At 54.9% G+C, this 19,930-nt stretch overlaps 1 protein-coding gene across 3 annotated transcripts; it reads left to right on the top strand.

The window, feature by feature from the left end:
• Nucleotides 1–469: 469 nt before the first annotated feature.
• On the top strand, nucleotides 470–18,858 carry ELAVL3 (ELAV like RNA binding protein 3). Of its 3 annotated transcripts, none has more exons than XM_079114512.1 (7): nucleotides 470–890; nucleotides 8,896–9,112; nucleotides 9,360–9,463; nucleotides 12,626–12,779; nucleotides 12,924–13,149; nucleotides 14,113–14,151; nucleotides 16,554–18,858. In XM_079114512.1, the coding sequence occupies exons 1-7, from the start codon at nucleotides 882–884 to the stop codon at nucleotides 16,903–16,905; spliced, it is 1,101 nt and encodes a 366-aa protein (XP_078970638.1). In that variant the 5' UTR covers nucleotides 470–881; the 3' UTR covers nucleotides 16,906–18,858. The 3 variants fall into 3 exon arrangements, with proteins under 3 accessions (XP_078970638.1, XP_078970639.1, XP_078970637.1); XM_079114513.1 differs by having other exon boundaries at nucleotides 8,893–9,112; nucleotides 16,575–18,858; XM_079114511.1 differs by having other exon boundaries at nucleotides 8,893–9,112.
• Nucleotides 18,859–19,930: the final 1,072 nt, after the last annotated feature.

Below are 19,930 nucleotides of genomic sequence, written 5' to 3'. Positions count from 1 at the left end.
TCAAGCTCCACCACCGTGGTCCTGAGGAGGCTACCCGGTCTCCCCAAATCTGGGGACTCAAGCCTCTGTCTATTGAAATCTTTGTTCCTCGATCCTTTCAGCCCCCTTGGTGTACAGTGACTCCGAAGTTCTTACATTCGAGTCACACTACCTCCGCTCTCTCTTCGCCCCTCCAGATCTAGGTGCTAGACCAAAAAGGGGAGCCCAGAAAGGGAGCCAACGCAGGAAGCAGAGTCCGCGAGGGCAGGAGGACAAGATTCTGGCAACCCGAGTCTCCAGGATGCGCTTTTTGGGAGTGCTGAGTCCAGGCCAGCGCGCGCTCGTTTCCACCTGCCGCGCCGTCGGGCGCCGTGAGGAGGCGGGGCTCGGTGGCCCTGGCCAATAAGCGACGCCGGCGCTGGCAGCTGCTGCTATAAAGGGCTGGGGGCGGCGGCGGCGCGGCCCAAAGCGCGGAGCGCGCAGCGCGGGCCAGAGGGAGGGAGGGAGGGCGGGCGAGGGGAGAGGACTGAGCACCCGGGACCGGTCAGGCCGGACTGAGGGGTAGCGGCAAAAAACAGAGCGCCGCGATCTCTGTCGGGAAGCGCAACCTCCCCGGGCCCCGCGGGGCCGCGCAGGGGGCATCCTCAAGCCCGCGCCCGCTCCCTCTTTCCATCTTCTGCCGCCCGCAGGCCACCCCGGGGCCCGGTCATCCGCGCGCGCATCCTCGGGCTCGGGCCCGTCCCTGGCCCTCGAGGGAGCCGCCGCCTTCATCGCTTCCTCTGCAGCGGCCACACCAGAGGCTGCCCAGGCGGGAACCCGGCGTGAGCATCGGGCGCCCCCCTAGGAGTGCACGACCCTCGGAGCCGCCCTCAACACGGACCGCGCCCGCCGGGCACACAAGAATGGTCACTGTAGGTATTCTCCTGTCGCCAAGAGAGACCTGGGGTGGGAAGGGGTTGGGTCCAGGCACCACGGAGATGGCGCGCGCGGGGGGGGGGGGTAGGACCAGGCCTAGTTAGGCCCTGGTGGGGGGGTAGGACCGCGCCTCGGGCCTGAGAGTGGGCAGGGCCGCACCCAGAGAGTTGGGGGCGCTTGGAGTCTGACCCAAGAGACCTTGGGGAGCCAGGCTGCGATTCAGGGGGCGTCCTACGACACCCTGGAGGCGAGACTGCATCCTCTTCGGAAGGCCTGATGGGGGAGGGGCCGCGGCGGCAGAGGATGCTTCCTCCATTCAGGCTCAGACCCCGTAGGCCGCCCATGCAAATGCAGGGCCCCATTCCTAGTGCTGGGCAGGCCAAGGCGGCAGAGCATCCCCAAGAGCCTTGGAGAAGCGGGTGGCGTCGGATCGCGCTTTCCGGGCCTTGGCCGCGCCCGGGAGGCGGGCGTCTCGTCCTCGAGCCTGTCGACCTTGCGGCAAGCGGGGAGGGGAGGGAGGGGGCGCGCCCCGGAGGCCCGCGGGCCCGCCCGCCGCCGCTGCCGCGTCCCTTTGTTTCTCGGCGCTTCTTCGCGGGCCGAAGCCTCGCGCGGGTGCCTAGGGCTGTGGGGAGGGGGAGGGGAGAGGAGGGACCATGGTGTGTTGGGGGGGGCGCTTCTTGGCTCCTGGACCCCTGCCTCCCGGGAGATGGGATGGGGGGCTGAGTCAACCCCCTAGGCCAGGTCCAAGCGCCCCACCCCGCCAGGACTCTGGGCCGCGGGGTGACCTTGAGCGCGCCCGCCCGCCCGCGCCACTCGTTCCGCGCCTGATGCTTTCAGCAGCCACGGAGCTGGTCAGCTCCCGAGCGCCCAGCCCCGCCCGTCCGGCCACGCCCTGCCTGGTCACGCCCTACCACGCCCATCTAGGTCCCGCCCCCTAGGGCCCCAGGGGGCCCGGCCTCGCCCTAGCCCTCGGATTTCCACTCGGCAGCCCGGGCGTATCCCGGGGGCGGAGCTGGCCAGTTATAGCCCCACCCCAGCTCCACCCCCGCCCCTGCCGCGCGACTCCGCTCCCCGCGCCGTCGCGCGTCCTTTGTCTGGTCCCGGGCCTCCCTTTTAGGCTCTTCCTATCTCTCGATCACTGCGTGTGTGTCTCTGAACCCTATGTCTCTTTCTGGGCTCCTTTTTCGAGTCATGGCCAGCGCAGTGGATGTCGAGATGTTTGGCACTCCTTCCATGCCTGGGCCTCTCCTCTCCTGGACCCTGGTACCCGCCCACCTGTCTCTCAGAAACTCAGGCCTGGCTGGCCTGCTGTGTCCTCAGGGTGGCTCCTTCCCCTTTCTGGACCTTATGCTGTTCCCCCATTAGAAAAGGGAACTAACGCACAAAGGAGAAGAGGGTGTGGTCAGAGGTCACCCAAGGGCCTGGAGGCTCTTGGAGGCCAGGGCACACCAGTGGGGATACACTCAGGCAGAGACATCCTAGGGACCCGCTGGGAGGAAGTGAGGGGATGAACTGAGACAGTGAGTGTCCAGCATGAAGAAGGGCCTAGAAGTAGGAGGCTCAGTGGGCACCACGTGGTGGCCCAGCCTTACCATGCATGGACACTCAATGCCCTATTGTCGCCAGTATCCTAGCATCCGTCACTGTGACTAGGGCCCCAGGACACAGCTGGAGGCCAAAGGGGTTGGAAGCAGGATCTCTAAAGCAAGTGGTCTCAGGTGTGCTCATGGTAAATCCATATGTCACATGGATGTGCAGTAGTGGAAGAGTTGGAAAGACTGGCACAGAGAGGGGAGGGGACAAAGAGGGGTTTGCAGTGGAGAAGAGAGAAATGGAGAAGAAGGGAGAGAAATACGAAAGGAGGGAGAAACTCAGATGCAGAGGAAGAGCAGGAGAGGGTGGGAAGGAAGGAGGGTTCCCTACTCCATGTCTGCCTCTGCCTCTCCATCTTTGACCTGCGCTTTGCCCTTCTAACTTCACCTCATTTTCTGACGTGGACCAGTCCTCAAGGTGCTTCTGATGACATGCTACCATCATCCCAGGCCACAGATTCACAGCAGGCAGGGGCCAGGGCGGGTGTGGTTTCCACCAATCTGATCCCCATTATCAGCTCAGCTGGCTCAGCTGCTGAGGAGGAAATTTGACACTGGCCCTGCTAAGCTCTGTCACTGCCCAGAGGGAGCAGGGAGGGCGGTGAGCTTAGTGGGCTGGGCCTCAAGGCCCTAGCTCTGACCCTCCCTATCAACTCCTAACTCATCCAAGTTGGGGACAGCAGTGGTGGAGGTGACAGCCTACTGTAACCCTGTAGGCTCTGCAATCATCAGATCAGGAGTCAAATGCTGATCCATCACCTCCATCTCTTCCTGTCACCCTCTGTGAGTCACAGGTTCCTGTAACTGACCCTCTGTTTCTCCATCTGAGTTTCCACTTTCCAGAGTGGTTGTGAGAAGTCCATGAAAACTGTACATGGCCAGCACCTATGCACAGGAGGACTTCAAAACCTGGGACTGTACCAGAAGCAGCAACTTAACTACAGAGTGCTCATTGGACCCCCCATGGCAAAACCATCAACCCATCAGAGCACTTTACCTTGCTGAGCCTGAAAGGGACTTCAGAAGGCATCTCCACTTATGGAGATGCCATACCTTCCTTGGAGGGACAGAGGCCCAGAAAAGTGACATGACTGTAGGGGCAACAGTAAAGAGGGTGGAGCTAGTAGCTGGCACACAGAACCCTTTAGCAAATATTTATCGAATGAGTAGATTTCATCAACAGAATGTGTTTAATAGAAGTGCCCAGGAGCTGATGATGTAGCGCAGTGCTAGAGTTTAGGTTTAGCATTCAGAGAAGTCCTGTGTTCAATCCCCGGCACTGCAAAAAAAAAAAAAAAGACAACACTCAGGGCATGGCATACAGTAGATGCTCAGCTCTGTGTCACTGTTATTATTAGGCTTTAGGTTCAAAGTGAGCTCTGGTGTCCAAAACCTGGATTTGAATTTATGGTCCACCATTTGCATCCTTATGCAAGCCCCTGAGATTCACTGGGGTTTTCTCTTGTGTTGAGTAGAGAAAAGAGCCTCATAGTGTTCAATTTGGGGCGAATTATTAGGAAGTTTTACATGAAAAAAGTGTGTCTGGTGGGCTCTGAATCCAAGACTGTGCTCTAGTAGAGTATTGAGCTAGGAGGGCTGTGGGGTGTGCTTTGCTGTTTCACAGGCCATGCCTGTGGCAGGCATCACTAATCAACCAGGGCATGTTCCTTCTGAGCCTGGACATGCCTTCCAGGCAGTGCCCCTAAGTTGACTGGAGATACAGGGAAGCTGACCCTTGTGTTACCCTTTTGGTTTTTCCTTTGTGCTGGAGATGGAACCCAGGCTGTCACACAGGCTAAGCAGGCATTCTACACCCTGTGTCATCCTTTCATAAGAGTGAATGAGCCAGGCGAGATGGCACACACCTATGATCCCAGCAACTTGGGAGGCTGAGGCAGGAGGATTGCAGATTCAAAGCCAGTCTCAGCAATTAGGTGAGGCCCTAAGCAACTTAGTGAGATCCTGTCTCAAAATAAAAAAAATAAAATAAAACAGGCCAGGGATGTGTCTCAGTGGTTAAGCATCCCTGGGTTCAATCCCTAGTACCAAAAAAAGAGTGAATGAGCCAGGTGCAGTGGCACACACCTGTGATCCCAGTGACTCAGGAGGCTGAGGCAGTAGGATCACAAGTTTGAGGCCAACCTTGGCAACTTAGTGAGGCCCTGTCTCTAAAAGTAAAAAAAGCTGGGGATTTGGCTCAGTGAGAGTGCCCCTGGGTTCAATCCCCAGTACAACACCCCCGCAAAAAAAAACAAAAACAAAAACAGTGAATGGGAGCCAGATGCTGTGGTGTGTGCCTATAATTCCAGCTACTCTGGATGCTGAGGCAGGAGAATTGCTTGAGCCCAGGAGTTCAAGAGCTACCCCAAGGCAAGGCCGCTGTGTTGTAAAACAACTCTGGAGTCTAACAGGTCCAGGTTTGAAATCAAGTTCCCCATTTCTGTTACCTAGTGTCTGCATGCCCAGTCTCCTTATCTGTAAAATGGCAACTGTGTCTCCTGTCTTTCAAGATTTGTTGGGAGAATAAATGAGAGGCTACCTCGAAGTCCTCTCCACAGTGCCTGGAACAAGGTTGATGCTCAGTGTGGTGGAATGATAGTAGCAGTATAAGGATGCAGAGATAGTGGACATGACGAACCTGCGTACATTTTCCATGATTATGCCCAGGGCAGACTTTAGCTAATCCCCAATGCTTTCCAGCTGTCCGCACATGTAACTTTAGATCCTTCCCTAGCCACCATGCTTGGAATTTGGAGTTTGCAGCAGACTGGAGCAGAGATACAGAAATATTAAGTGGCATATCTGAAAACACACAGCTGGGAAATGTTAGCACTGACCCCAGTCTTAATTGGACATACAGACTCCAGATCAGGGAAACTCGTGAAAACCCCTTGTTCACCATTTACACACTGCATGATCTTTGGAATTTTTAAACTGTTCACCTCAGTTTCCTCCTGTATTAGGGTAAGGAGGGAATCTCTTCTCAGAATTATGGATAAGAAAAGAAAATTTTTGCAGGTAGAGTTCTTTGCCCAGTGCCTGCCACACAGGAGTGCCCGATATTTGGGGACAGTTATGGTATTGCATCTGGGCCAGGGATGGTTGAAGTGATGTGTTCCTGCTGGTTGTTTCTATTTCTGTGGCAACAACTGTCATCGCTATTGACAATTGTCATTGTCATTTTCTACTGAAATGGTATATGGTGTCTGAATCTTTTAAAAAATTGACTCCTCTAAGAAGGCCTGGCAAATCAGTTTGAGTTTTGTTCTGTTTGGGTGTTGGGGATTGAATCAGTTTGAATTTTCAAGTGAGGGCAAACTATTTGCCAACTGTGCTTAGGAGATGCAAGTGAATATTGGCTACTTTACCTTTCTGTGTCCATGATAGACAATACCAACCAATCCCTGTTTCCTACAGATAGATGCCACTTTAAAATTCTCCACGTGGCCCTTCAGAGAGTCATTACCAATTGTTTTGTTTGCTGCAAGGTAAAATAGAGTCTCAAGAGGATAAGGGACATATTCAAGGGCATACAGTGAGTTGTCAGAGCCAATACTAACTTGGTTGATTGGCATATGCCATAGTCGGAGAATGGTAGAATGGTCTTCAAATTTAGAGAGGTCTGCATGTAAGTGAAAGTGATACTAAAATGCCAAGATACTGTGTGACTTCAGCAGTTTCTTTAACATCTCTGAACCTCAGCTTCCTCACCTATCCTAAAAAAATTAATTTCTACCCTTTAGAGTCTTTGTGTGCATTAAATATAAAATAGCATTTTAGTATTTTTAGTTAAAAAATACTAAGAAAAAAAAAGAACTGCAAAACTTCAACAAACTGGGGGTACAGCTCAGTGGTAGAATGCTCAACTAGCATGTATGTATGATAACCCTGGGTTTGAGTCCACAAACCAAACCAAGCAAATTTCATTTGTCCTAGGATGGTTGGTTTAATATTGGAAAATCAATTGACATAATTTGTGGCATTAGTACATTAAAACTAAAAAGTCATATTTCAATATAGAAAAATTCAGTAAAAATCTATGGGCTGGGGCTGTAGCTCAGTGGTAGAGCGCTTGTCTGGCATGTGTGAGGCACTGGGTTCTGTCCTCAGCACCACATAAAAATAAATAAAGGCACTATGTTCATATACACAACTAAAATTTAAAAAAATTCAATACCTATTCCTTCAAAATAATCTTGTTAGGATACTTGAACAAAAGAAAAACACTTTTTTGTGTGTGCAGTGCTGGGAATGGGCCTTGCCAATGCAGGCAAGTGCTGTACTACCAAGCTACATCTACAGCCCTAAAGAGAATATTCTTAACCAAGCTGGGAGCAGTGGTGCACACGTGTAATCCCAGCGACTCAGGAGGCTGAGATAGGACAGTCCCAGCTTGAGATCAGCCTCAACAACTTAGTGAGACCCTGTCTCAAAAATAAAAAAGTGAAAAAGGGCTGGGGATGTGGCTCAGTGGTTAAGCACCCCTGGGTTCAATCCCCAATTTAAAAAACAAAAAAATTCTTAACCAGATAAATGTCATCTAGAAAAAAATCGGGAGCAAAGATCACATTTAACCATGAAATGTTCAAAGTATTTCTCCTTTCTCCTCCTCTTCTTCTCCTTCTTTTTGGTATTTTTAATTTGTTTGTAAGAAGAAATAAACTCATTATTTGTAGGTGCTTTATGTTATACCAAAAACAAACAACAACAAAAACCCAAAAGAGCTCAGTGGAAGAAACTGTGGAAGTAAATACCTAACAAAACAATTCTGCGTGAAGCAAAGGAAAACAGTAACACATTGGAATCAAAATTACCTTTGGTGGGAAGAGGAAAATAAACATGATCGTGGAGGGGCTTATGAGGGCTTCAACACTCCTACAATTGTTAAATTTCTTATTCTGAAAAGTGTTCATTTCATTCTGAAAATGCAGACTGATTTTAGGAATCTGTTTGCATATGTTGAATATTTGCCTGTTTTCTGTTGCTATAGCAAAACACCTGAGGCAGGATACTTATAAAGAATAGAAGCTCAGTTTTGGAGGCTGAAAGTACAAGATTGGGTGGGCCCATCTGCTCAGCCTCTGGTGAGGACCCTCTTGGCTGGGACACAACATGACAGAGAAGCAGAAAGGGAAAGAGCTGTATAAAGAAGAGGCCAAGTGCATGGGTTTCATAGCACTGCTTTATAGCAACCCCCTCTTGAAGGAGCTGGAGGTGTGGCTCAGGAATAGAGCACATGCTTCAACATGTTGCAGGCCCTGGGTTCCATCTCCAGCAACCGGACCCTCAAACAAACAACCCACTCTTGAGAGAACTAACTAGGGTCCCTTGAGAGTGACATTAATCCTTTCCAAGGGTGGTGCCCCCAATGACCTAATTACCTCCCACTAGGCCCCACCCCTTAAAGGATCCACCCCACTCCTCAAAACGGCCACACTGAGAACTAAGCCTCCAACACATGCTCCTCTGGGGGACACACCCTGACCATATCCAAGCCATAGCATATGACATTTATTTATTCAGTGATGCTGGAGATGGAACCCAGGTGCTCTACCTGAGCCTCATCTGCAGGCCACATACAGTATCTATGAAATTGCTCACAATAAAACCACATTAGGAGGATTTTTTGGTTTGGTTTGGGTTTTTTACCCAGTGCTTTTCCCAATAAATAGAAGGAATTATTAAGGATAATGTGTCGCCGGGTGCAGGGGTGCAGGCCTATAATCCCAGGGGCTCAGGAGGCTAAGGCAGGAGGATCCCGAGTTCAAAGCCAGCCTCAGCAAAGGCGAGGTGCTAAGCAACTCAGTGAGACCCTGTCTCTAAATAAAATACAAAATAGGACTGGGGATGTGGCTCAGTGGACGAGTGCCCCTGAGTGTAATCCCCGGTACCCCCACAAAAGAGAATAATGTGTTGCCAGGCTGGGGTTGTAGCCCAGTGGTGGAGCGCTGCCCTAGCACGTGTGAAGCATTGAGTTTGATGCTCAGCATCGCATAAAAATTGATAAAAAACACAAAGATATCGTCTCTATCTACAACTAAAAAGAGAGAATAACGTGTCGGCTGGAGCCGGGCACGGTGGTGATCACCTATAACCCCGGTGACTTGGAAGGCTGAGGCAGGAGGATCACTAGTTTGGAGCCAGCCTCAGCAACTTAGTGAGGCCCTGTCTCAAAATTTAATAAGGGCTGGCGATGCAGCTCAGTGGTGGAGCGCTGTCCTTGCTCGTGGGCTGTGTTCTAGTAGCGTGCACGCACACTCACACACAGATGATATATTGTCCCCTGGCTGTGATCAAGCCCCCCGCAGTGGTGGCTAACCCATAACCACTGAGCCGCTCCGTATCCCTGCTAGTAGTCCCTGGTGTGGGGACTGGGCGGTGAGCGGGTGCGACCTGTTGTCTCCAGCAGATACTGGGGGCCATGGAGTCTCAGGTGGGGGGGGGCCCGGCTGGCCCGGCCCTGCCCAACGGGCCACTCCTTGGTACAAACGGAGCCACTGATGACAGCAAGACCAACCTCATCGTCAACTACCTGCCCCAGAACATGACCCAGGATGAGTTCAAGAGTCTCTTCGGCAGCATTGGCGACATCGAGTCCTGCAAGTTGGTTCGGGACAAGATCACAGGTGTGGCTGCTGGCAGGATAGAGGTGGTAGCCTCAGGAACAGAGGTGTGACTGGGCGGGATTCCCCGGGGGGATCTCAGGAGGAGTGGGGGTCAGAGGCACCCGGGGTCTGAGTGTCACGGGGTGGGGCGGGAGACAGAGAAGACTGGGATTTGCGTGGGGAGGGTCAGCCTCTCAGGCCTAAGCTTGAGGGGACACGGGAAAACCCAGTATTGGGCAGGAAGGTCATTACCCTGGTCCTGCCACAGGGCAGAGCCTCGGCTACGGGTTTGTGAACTATTCTGACCCCAACGATGCAGACAAAGCCATCAACACCCTCAATGGCCTCAAGTTGCAGACGAAGACCATCAAGGTCAGTGTCTTTGTTCCCGCTGCCACCGTCTCCGTTGCAGGCCCCTCCCAGGTCCCCAGCCCGCCTGTCGCCCACCCTCCATCCCTGAGGGGGCCGAGGTTCTTCTTCCCCGTTGGGTCACTGGGCAGTGGCTCTTCTTGCCCAAACCTCAGTTTCCCTACCTGTTAATGGGGAGAATATAAACCTGTGTGCTCTGGAGCCTCAGGAAGTCAGCCAGGCCCTGGGGGTGGGGCAGGTGACCCGGGTCCTCTGGGCAGCCCCCCTCCCTGCCTTTGTCCTGGAAATGGGGGGGGGCATCTGCCATCTGGGGCCTAATTAGGGTCTGGGAGGGTGGGATTAGGGAAGGGCCCTTCCCCCACCTTTGTGCAGTGCCCCTCCCCCCCGGCCTCCACTCTCAGCAGCTGCAGCTGGGACCCTACAAGCCCAGGTTCCCTTGGGGGGGTCACCATGGAAACCCCTTCTCTAAGTCCGCCTGGGGGTGTGTGGGCTCCGCCCTGCAAATCTGCTCCTGGACCCTGGGGGAGGTGGGTGGGGGTTGCCCATCTGGCCCCCAGTTTGCCATGGGAACAGAGGCACAGGAATCTCGCCCTCCCTCCCTGGGGGGCTGGGGAGGTGAGGTTGTGACCCAAGAGCCCCTCCATGGCAAACTGGCCTAGACGTCCCCGGGGGCCTGAGGGGGACCCTCATGACCGACTGTGTTTGTACACGTGTGTGCCGTGGGACCGTGGTCAGTGACGTGGCTGTGTGACGAGGTGTCAGTCAACTGGCCGCCGTCCGTGGTCTGGGTGGTGAAGGCTCACAGTGGTCCCTGTGGGACTGTAGAATCCAGTGCTGTTGTGACAGGTGCTTGGTGACATACCGCAGCTCCCACTGTGACCCGGTAGGGTACCATGGGCGTGTCTGGCTGTGTCAGGGTGTTTGTGTGGCAGTGACAATGTGTGGGTGTGTCTACCTGTGCCCTGTGTTGGGGTGGAACGTGTGTGACATTGTGTGCTGCACAGTGTGACAGAGGTGCCACCCTCCAACCCTTACTCTGATTCTTGAAGCCCCCTGTGTTGTCATGAATGTGGTGGCCTTGTGACAGCTTCCTGCTGGCTTGGTCCCTATGCCGTGCAGGATGGTGCCTCATGGCCTTGTGTGGGTTCCTGTGACTACGTCGTGCACTTGGTCCTGAATGGTCACCTGGTGGATTTGGACCAAAGTTTTTCGAGCCCCTCGTGCGCCAGGCCCTGTCCTGGGAGGAGTGTGGCCCACCGTACCTGCCCTCAGGGAGCCCAGGTCTGGAGAAATGGGCCAGCCCATCAGCCCCTGTGCCTCAGAATCCCAGGCCCCAGCAGCGACCAAAGCTCAGGCCCCAGCCCTGTGGGGCAGAAAGCAAGCCCCCGGACTCGTGGCTGCGGTTTTAAAATGCCTGTTTATCTGCAGTGCTGGAGGTGGACCCAGGCCTCCCGCAAGCGCTCGACCACCGGGCCCGGTTCCAGGCCTCTGGCTCTGAAAGTTACTATTGTAGAAATGATAGTGGCTGCAGCTCTGGGTTTTCCTCGAGGACCCAGGTGCATCCGAACCCAGCCCTGGCCCACCAGCACCCACACCTCCCACCCACCCCAGCCCGCCATGTTTACTTCATTGCTTTTTAAATTAGTAATTTCCAGTGAAGTGACACACCCTCCCAACTCACTGCCCCAAACAAAGCCAGACCCTTGACAATGACCCCATCTAACCAGAGGTCGATTTAGAAGAAATAGAAAACAGACATCCGCAGAAATAAGGGGGAGGGGAGCCATGACCCGCCCCCTAGGGGCAGGTCATCCAGTGAGCATTGGGGGCGGGCCTCCAGGACATGGATGGACACACAGTGAGATGGGGTCACACAGTGCTGCTGCTTTGTAAATGGACTTTTCTTTCCCCCCTTCACAATACTCACTACTGTTTCAGGAAAATAATGCACACGTCCACCATTTTTTAAACAGCTGCAGAGAGTTTCAGTGTTGGGCTGGACCCTAATTAGTGACATGAATTGAATGATAGGACTAAACATGTATAATTCACAAGAGAAAAGTACCTTGAGAAAGAGTCATAGAGGTGGAAGTGGGGGACCATGTTCAGATGGCAGAGAACAGGGAGCATGGTTCAACTGAGACCTGGAAAAGAAGAGAGGGAAGACCGTTCTAGGCAGCAAGAATAGCATGTGCAAAGGCCCTGAGGCTGGAACTAGCATGGTGTATTTGAGGAAAGTGGAGGACATCTGTGTAGTTAGAGCAAACAAGGGGGAAGAGTGGCGGAAGATGAAGGCAGAGTGTGCAAGGCCTTGTGGGCTACAGGAAGAAATTTAACTTTAATGCTGAGGAAGGTGGGAGCCATGGAGGGTTCTTTGCAGAGGAGGGACTTGACCTGGCTCAAGTGTTCAACAGGCGCCCTCTGGCTGCTGTGGTGGGAACATACTGAAGGTTGAACATGGGAGCCCCCGTGGCCCATGGTGGAAGCTGGGCTGGGGTGGAAGTAGGTAAGTAACAGGGTTGACAGGGTTTATGGTGGATTCAAAGAGTGAAGGACAAAGAGGTGTTGAGGACATTCAAGGCTGGAGATGTGAACACCAGGAGGACAGAGCTGCCATTATTTGAGTCTGACAAGGTTGGGGACAGTCCCAAGGCAGATGCAGCCACACTGAGCACGAGCGCCTGTGACACCGCACATCACCCTCTGCCTGTGACACCTGCCTCCAGGCGCCCCACAGGTCTGCAGATAAGGGGGAAGGACTTTGTTGGGGAACATTTTGTGAGTCAGCAGCATGGAGCTGGTGGCCAAAGACCCGAGCGACCCAGGGGCCCAGCACAGCCGGGAAGGGAAGGGGCCAGTGTCCCAGGCCCACTCTCCAAGGGAGGGGAAGATCAAGTTTGTTGATAGGATATGGTAGTCGCGGGCATTCCAGGGTCCCAGAGAGACTTGTGATCCCAGCAGCGTGGCTATCTTGACTTCCTCAGGCGACAGTTCCCTGTTCCCCACCCTGTCAAGCCATGTTGTGCCAGCACAGCCTCGCCCTCCCCTCTGCCGCGCGGCCCCACAGGGACCACCGGAGAGGTGTTTGTGGAGCGAGGGGAGCGGCATCTCCGCAGCTCTGTGAAATGCACCTCCCTCACCTGTCCGTCTGGCGCCCTGGCCCAGGTGTCCTATGCCAGACCCAGTTCGGCATCCATCCGGGATGCCAACCTGTACGTCAGCGGGCTCCCCAAGACCATGAGCCAGAAAGAGATGGAGCAGCTCTTCTCCCAGTACGGCCGCATCATCACCTCTCGCATCCTGGTGGACCAGGTCACAGGTCAGGAGGCGGAGGCTGCACCCACTGCGCGGCAAAGGCCCTGGGGCCGACGCAACGGGGCGGGCGAATGCAGGGGCGAGGCGGGGGCGTGGGAGGAAGCCCACGGGAGGGACGGGCCTCCTGACCGATGCCCCCACCCCGCAGGCGTCTCTCGGGGTGTGGGATTCATCCGCTTCGACAAGAGGATCGAGGCCGAGGAGGCCATCAAAGGACTGAACGGGCAGAAGCCGCTGGGTGCGGCGGAGCCCATCACGGTCAAGTTCGCCAATAATCCGAGTCAGAAGACGGGGCAGGCCCTGCTCACTCACCTCTACCAGTCGTCCGCCCGGCGCTACGCTGGCCCCCTGCACCACCAGACGCAGCGCTTCCGGTGAGCCTCCTGCCGCCGCGCCGCCCGGGCGGGCGAGCGTCTGCAGCCTGGAGCTGAGCCCCAGTCCCTGGCTGGTGCAGAGGGCACCGCGGGAGGCTGCCCACGCCAGGGCTGCCAGGGCGGCAAGGCAACCAAGCGGGTCTGTCAGGGGCTGAGGCAGGCCTTCCCCGGCGGCGCGGTGCGTCCGGTCACTGCGATTGGCGTTATTATTATGATCATTATTATTATTAGATACTGGAAACTGAACCCAGGAGTTCTTCCCATGCCCCCCATTTTTTTCCTTTTTCTCCCCCCCCCCCCTTTTTTTTGGTACCAGGGATTGAAGCCAGGGTGCTTCACCACTGAGCCACATCCCCGGCCCTTTATATTTTTTATTTAGAGACAGAGTCTCGCTGAGTTGCTTAGGGCTTTGCTAAGTTGCTGAGGCTGGCCTTGAACTTGTGATCCTCCTGCCTCAGCCTCCTGAGTTGCGGGAGGCACAGCAGCTGCATGAGAATGGAACTTGTATGTTCCCCATTTGATGAAGGAGGACCCTGAACTACAGACGGGGGCATCATAAGGGGACAATGGAAATTCCTTATGGACCCCGGGTGGTCGTGGCAAATCACCCACCCTCTAAGTGCTCTGGCAGAGTTGACTATGGCTGTTATTGTCGCCTCCCTGAGGATTTATCCTTCCCAAAGAGCCCAAGCCCTGGGCCCAGACAGCACCCGCCAATCAGCCAGGAGGGGGAGGATGAGGACGCCGGAGCAGCGGGCAGCAGCGGGGCAGGCGAGAGGCGGTGCCCGAGTGACCGCCGCTCCGTGCCAGGCGGTGTCCAGCCGGGCGGGGAGCCGGCAGCGGGCGGGGGCAGGGCTGTGCTGCAGGCTGGCCGGGTGGGGGTGGGGAGGACAGACTGGCCAGCAGCGTCACTACACTGGGGCGTCCAGAGGCCTCCTCTGACCACCACTTCTGCCTCCACAGGTTGGACAATTTGCTCAACATGGCCTATGGAGTCAAGAGGTAACAGTGCCCCCGCCCCGCTGTCCCCATTCCCTCACTGTCCCTCCTTGGACCCTTACCCAGAAGCACACTTTGCCCCCAGGACCACCAGTGTAGCCTCATCTGCTTGTGCTTAGGAACAGCATGGCCACTAAGAGATCTGACATTGCTCCGACAGGTTGTGACCCTGGGGACCTCCCTGCTCCTGCAGCCCTGAGCCTAGTGAACCTCTCCAGAGAGGGTGCAGGCGTCTGCAGGACTGAATGTGGGTCCAGGGGCTGGCCGCAGCCCCTCCTATTCCTTTTTCCCATCCAATGACAGGCAAGCAGTGCCAGCCGGGTTGTGACCACGCCCCTAGTCCCACATGAGGTCTGTGAGGTCCCCCAGGTTCGTGGCCACTGTTGATCATGTGTCAAGGGTCACACAATGACCCCCTTCTGCTTCAAAGCTGGGGTGGATCTTGCAGCCCCTGTAGCACTGATCTTGTGAAAGTCCCCGTGGTCACTGCGCAACAAGCCGCGCAGGGTATGCCGAGTGGTGGACGCTTGCCCAGGGGGTGGAGGCTAGTGTGGCCCGGCAGACCTTGGCCCTCCTGGAGATGAAGTGATACTGAGATGGTGCTTGGCACGTAGTGAGCACGCAATAAAAGGTGGCCGCTCTGATGACTATTATTCCTGTTGTTCATGACCTTAGTCAGAGGGGTAGAGATGGACAGGTGAGCAGGACGGGTGCAGAGACAGAGATCAGGACCATGCACGGGCAGCGTGAGGGGCCATGGGCCCAGCAGAGACTCCCGCCCACCCAAGGCCACCTTAGTGCTGAGGCTTGGGGGTGGACTGGAAGTGGAGTCCCTGGCAGCACTGCTCGAAGGCCCAGGGAGGGAGCAAGCAGTCAGACCTGGGCAGTCAAGGGTCAAAGTCTGGCTCTTGGGGTCCCCCCACCCCTGCTGCCGCAGTTGAGTGATTTGATTCTAAACCCAGGGAGCAGAGGAGGAATGCGGGGGGGAGGGGGCAGTTTTGTCCTTTCGGTAATTCAGTCAACAAACTCCTCTAAAGGGTTTCATTAATACCCTCCACACTCCTGAACATCTCTGGGGTGCTGTTGTAGAACTGCAGCGTGCCAGGAGTGGATACTTGCAGGAGAATGTGGGGTTGATGATGAATACAATGATCCCCCTTGCCCACCAGCCCCAGTAGATGCCCGGACAGCCTGTGTTTGTCCCACACATGTAACCAATTGGCTGTTTTCATCTAACTAAGCACTTCCACGCTGAGGTTGTAACTTTTGCAGTGTGAGGTGCTACAGAAAAATTAGCACAATTTCATGGATGGATTTGTTCTTAGCATGGATCTTAGTGACGTCAGCATGAGGTTTTTTATTCTCTCTTCCTTAAGTTGAGAACTTCCTCCTTTTTGCTTAAAGGAATCCTTATCACTTCCCTTTAGCATATCCAAATTGCAAGCATCACTACTTTTATACTCTGGGGTCATTGATTAAGTAAAGGAAGGGTTACTGAACACCAGCACTGCCATACTAAGACAGCTGATCTGATCCCTGACACGGCTGCTAAGTGACTAAAGGCTGGGTGGCGTGTACAGTGTGGATACGCTGGGCAGAGAAATCACATCCTGGGCCGGACAGGATGAGATTTCATCTTGCTACTCAGAACAGGGTGCAGTTTAAAACTTCTGAGTTGTTTACTTCTGAAACTTCCCACTTAATATTTTCAAGCTGAGATTGACTTCAGATAACTGACACTGCAGGAGGTAAAGCTTTGGATAAGGGGGACCATTGTATATGATTTGAGTAGGAAAAGGCCAAAAAGGGGCAGAAGGAAGAGGAGGTGGGCCACTTTATGGAGGCAGAGGAGGCCACCTTGAGGGGTTGATGTCTATGCTGAGACCAAGGCTCGGCTCTGAACCGCCTGTGTTTATGTGCCAGTCCTCAGCCCTGTCTTTCCAAAGTGACCTCCAGCCAGGCGAGGGTGCCAGTGTGGCCCAGGGAGCAGAGTTGCCGGGTGGGGTCGGCAGTGTCACAGTGGAGTCAGAGTTAGGGGAGGGAAGAAGTTGGGTGGGAGGATGTTCCGAGGGAACGGTGGCAGCCAGGGTGCATTAGGGTTGAGATCAACGGACCAGTTAGGGCAAAGGTCACGAGGTCAGGGTACAGATGAACAGGATGGATCATGTGTTGGTTGCGGCCTAATGTTCAGGGAGGGTCCGAGGCCAAGACAGGGCTGCAGATCAGGGGCTGGTGTCTCAGGCTCAGAGTCAGAGGCCATAGGCCCCAGCAGGGTCAGGACAGTGCAGGGTCAAACACACAGCAGGCCCGTGAGGAGTCCCAGTGGCATCAGGAGATCCCATAGTCCCGGCGGGGTCGGAGGCATGCTGGGGATCAGGGCAGAGCCCGCGTGACCCCCAAAGTAGTCCCCTGTCGCTCATCGCCAGGTTCTCGCCGATCGCCATCGATGGCATGAGTGGCCTGGCGGGCGTGGGCCTGTCGGGGGGCGCGGCTGGTGCCGGCTGGTGCATCTTCGTGTACAACCTGTCTCCGGAGGCCGATGAGAGCGTGCTGTGGCAGCTGTTTGGGCCCTTCGGGGCTGTCACCAACGTCAAGGTCATTCGCGATTTCACCACCAACAAATGCAAGGGCTTCGGCTTCGTCACCATGACCAACTACGATGAGGCAGCCATGGCCATCGCCAGCCTCAACGGCTACCGCCTGGGCGAGCGTGTGCTGCAGGTGTCCTTCAAGACCAGCAAACAGCACAAGGCCTGAGCCGCCCCGCCGCCCCCACCCCGGGCAGCAGAGAGAGAGAGAGAGAGAGAGAGAGAGAGAGAGAGAGAGAGAGGAGGGGCCCGAGAGAGAGCCCAGGCAGACCCACAGCCCCACGAAGCCACAGGGTGAGCGCTCGGGAGCAGGAGGGTCTGCAGGGGAGGGGTGCCCGGGGGTCCCCCACTCCGCTCTCCCTGCCCCCATCCCAGGCTGGGCTGTTCACTCTCTCCTCTTGGTTTGGTTCATGGTGAAGGTTATTGTTTCTTTTCTCGGTTAAAAAGAAAGCAGAGACGAGCCCCCAGACCCCCCTCCATGGGATGGCTTGGGGGACATGGGGTGCCCTCTCAGGCCCCCTTGCCCAGGCTTCCCCCACACATAGGTGGGCCTGGAGAGAGAGGGGAGGGAACAGGTTTAAAAATCCCCAAAAAAGTGAAACATGAAGAGGGGTGTGGGCATTCCCAGCCCCCCAGAGCCCCTGGGTGGAATGTGGGGAGCAGGGGGCGGGGCTGGAAGCAGAAACAAAATGAAAAACAGGGGGGGGGGGGGGGGGGAAGAAAAACTCTATTTTTGTAAAAAGGGAAAAAGACCTCGTGGAGAATTTTTACTGGGGATTCTTGAACTTGAAAAAAAAATCACAAAAAAAAGACAAAAAAAAAAAAAAGAAACTATTTTGGCAGGTTATGTTTACCAACTGGGGCAGGGGGTGCGGGAGCAGGGCTGAGGGGCTGGGAGTCCACAGGGCCACACACAGAGAAAGAGCCACGCGAGGACAACGCAGGGGCACACACTTATACCCACAGGGGCAGAGACAGACCACAGACACACTCAGAGACCCATTCAGGAAACTCGCTGGCCAAACCCAGACATGTGGACAGGGGGTAAACCTACACAAAGAAGGAGCCAGGGGTTTGAGGCTACATAACCGGACACAGAAGAAGGTGGCCACACATACAAGTAGGCATGCAGACACACCCACAAGTCCACGCAGATGCATGACAGCGAGACAGATCTGTCCGGATGTGTGGATCTGGACACCTGGTCACAGAGACTCGAACACCCAGGAACACACGCACAGCACCCCACAGGCCCAGCCAGAGATCCCACCCCAGCCCCTGACCCTGTCACTTCCTCCAGGCTGGCCCGGCCTCCCCTCCCAGGGTCCCCTTGGCTCCAACGTGCCCCAACCCCAGGTTCTCTGCACAGCTCTCTCCTGGATCATCGGGGGTCTCCCTGCTGCCCACCAACAGGCGTGCACATGCAGTGTCCATGCATCCAGACACACAATACCTCGTTCCACTTTGGCATCATGGTGGGCTGGAGGCAGCCCCCACCCCCACAAACACTTGAGGCCAAAGGACCCCCTGTCCCTGGGCTCAGCCTCCCTGGGCTGAGGGAGAGGCCCAGCCCTGAGCCTTCCCCAACCAGGGCTGGGCCTCCCCAGCAGCAAGCACCCAGCAACCCCACCAGGCCCAGGGTGGATGTGGCCCTGAGGCCCAGCCCCACGTCCCTTCCTGTCCACTTGTTACCCCCCTTTCAGGTTTGTTGGGTTTTGTGTCTTTCCAGGTTGGGGAGGGCGGTGGCCACGGCCCCCCGGAGCGCCAGCCCTGGCTTCTGTCTGGATTCTGCTCCTGTCTCCCTTTTCATTCTTTTAAAAAAATGCCCACTGAAGCCAAAGGCTGGAGCCTCCTGGGAGCCCTCAAAGCCCCCACCTGCCCCTCAGTGGGCCCAGTCAGAACTGAGAGCCGCGAAGCCCCCGACTGGTCCTAGTCGCCTTCTCCCGGTGTCCTCCGCGTTTGGTGTCTGGCCATGGCCCCATCTGGACGTCCGACTCTCTCTCCCCACCCCTCCCGGTGTTGTTCTTAAACGTCTGTGGAGCTTCTGCTGCAAGGAACAAAAAAGAAAAAAAACATCAAAAAAGCGATAAAATTAAAAAAAAAAAAAAAAAAAAAAAAAAAAGCCACCAAAACAAGAGAGAAAAAAAAGCAAAAAAAAAAGAAGGAAAAAAAAAAAAAAAAAACCACACAGAGAAGAGATTAAAAAAAAAAGGAAAAAAAAAAGACATAAACTGGCACCAGTTAACTTCTTGTACTTTTTGCTGAATTTAGCTTCTTGTAGTTTTAACTTATTGCTATGTTTAACTATTATTATTCCGGTTGCCCTGTAAGGAGATTTGTGTATATTTCTGTTACTTCATCCAGTTTGCAAGTTAAAGGAACGATGATGTTCTCTTTGTTTCTTAAGTTTTGCCGAGATGTGGTTATGCCTAATTTATTTATAAAAGGGGAAGTGGAATCATTAAAGTAATAATAATTATTAATAACAGTAATGGTAGCCGCGTGGCACCCGGGGGCATGGGCTATTGTGGGTCAGACCCCATGGCCAGCCACGTCCGGGGTCTCAATGGGATTATTTTGCTCTTGTCTTGAGACCTCTTTTCAGTTCCTATTTAGCTGGTGAAACCCTAGCTTGTTCATGATACACAAACCTATTTATTCTTGTGGTTTTAAGTCCTCCTTCCTTTCCCCCCTCCCTTCCAGCAGGGCAGGGACCCCTTCAGGGGTCCACCCCTCTTTCCCTGCTGTTTCTGGGGCTCTCTCCCCTCCGCCCTCCACACATGCTGGAGGCATCCGAGCAATAAGGGCTGGGTTTGTCCCCCACCCTGGGGGGCCAGGCTCTGAGAGGGGCACCTCCCTACACCCCCCACCGAGGCCTGGGCAGTGCCCTGCCACCCCCAGACTGGAGGGGACTTCTTTTTCTAAAACACAAAACTCAGCCCAGCCAGGCCCCCTCCCTGGAGGCCAGCCCCTCCCCCCAGGGGGCCAGGCCAAGGGCTCCCAGGAGAGGGGGGCCTTGGTCTTCCAGTCCTGGGGGTCAGGGGCAGGGCCAGGGGGAGGAGGCTCAGCCCCTCCAACCCTCCCTTCATCCTGGTATTTATTCGGAAGGTTTCAAATCACGACAGAGTCCATGTTGGAGGTGATAGAGAACTGTTAAAAAAAAAAAAAAAAAAAAAAAAAAAAAAAAAAAAACA

The sequence above is a fragment of the Sciurus vulgaris genome, assembly GCF_902686455.1.
Source record: "Sciurus vulgaris genome assembly, chromosome: 16".
NCBI classification, from domain to species: domain Eukaryota; kingdom Metazoa; phylum Chordata; class Mammalia; order Rodentia; family Sciuridae; genus Sciurus; species Sciurus vulgaris.
The sequence above is the reverse complement of the archived record's forward strand: the minus strand, read 5'-3'. Positions and strand labels throughout refer to the sequence as shown.

Excerpts from the sequence above, each read along its gene's own strand:
- ELAVL3 (XM_079114511.1), top strand. Across the intron at positions 9,113-9,359 it reads GGTTCGGGACAAGATCACAG|GGCAGAGCCTCGGCTACGGG; the intron begins GTGTGGCTGCTG and ends GTCCTGCCACAG. Across the intron at positions 12,780-12,923 it reads CCTGGTGGACCAGGTCACAG|GCGTCTCTCGGGGTGTGGGA; the intron begins GTCAGGAGGCGG and ends CCCACCCCGCAG.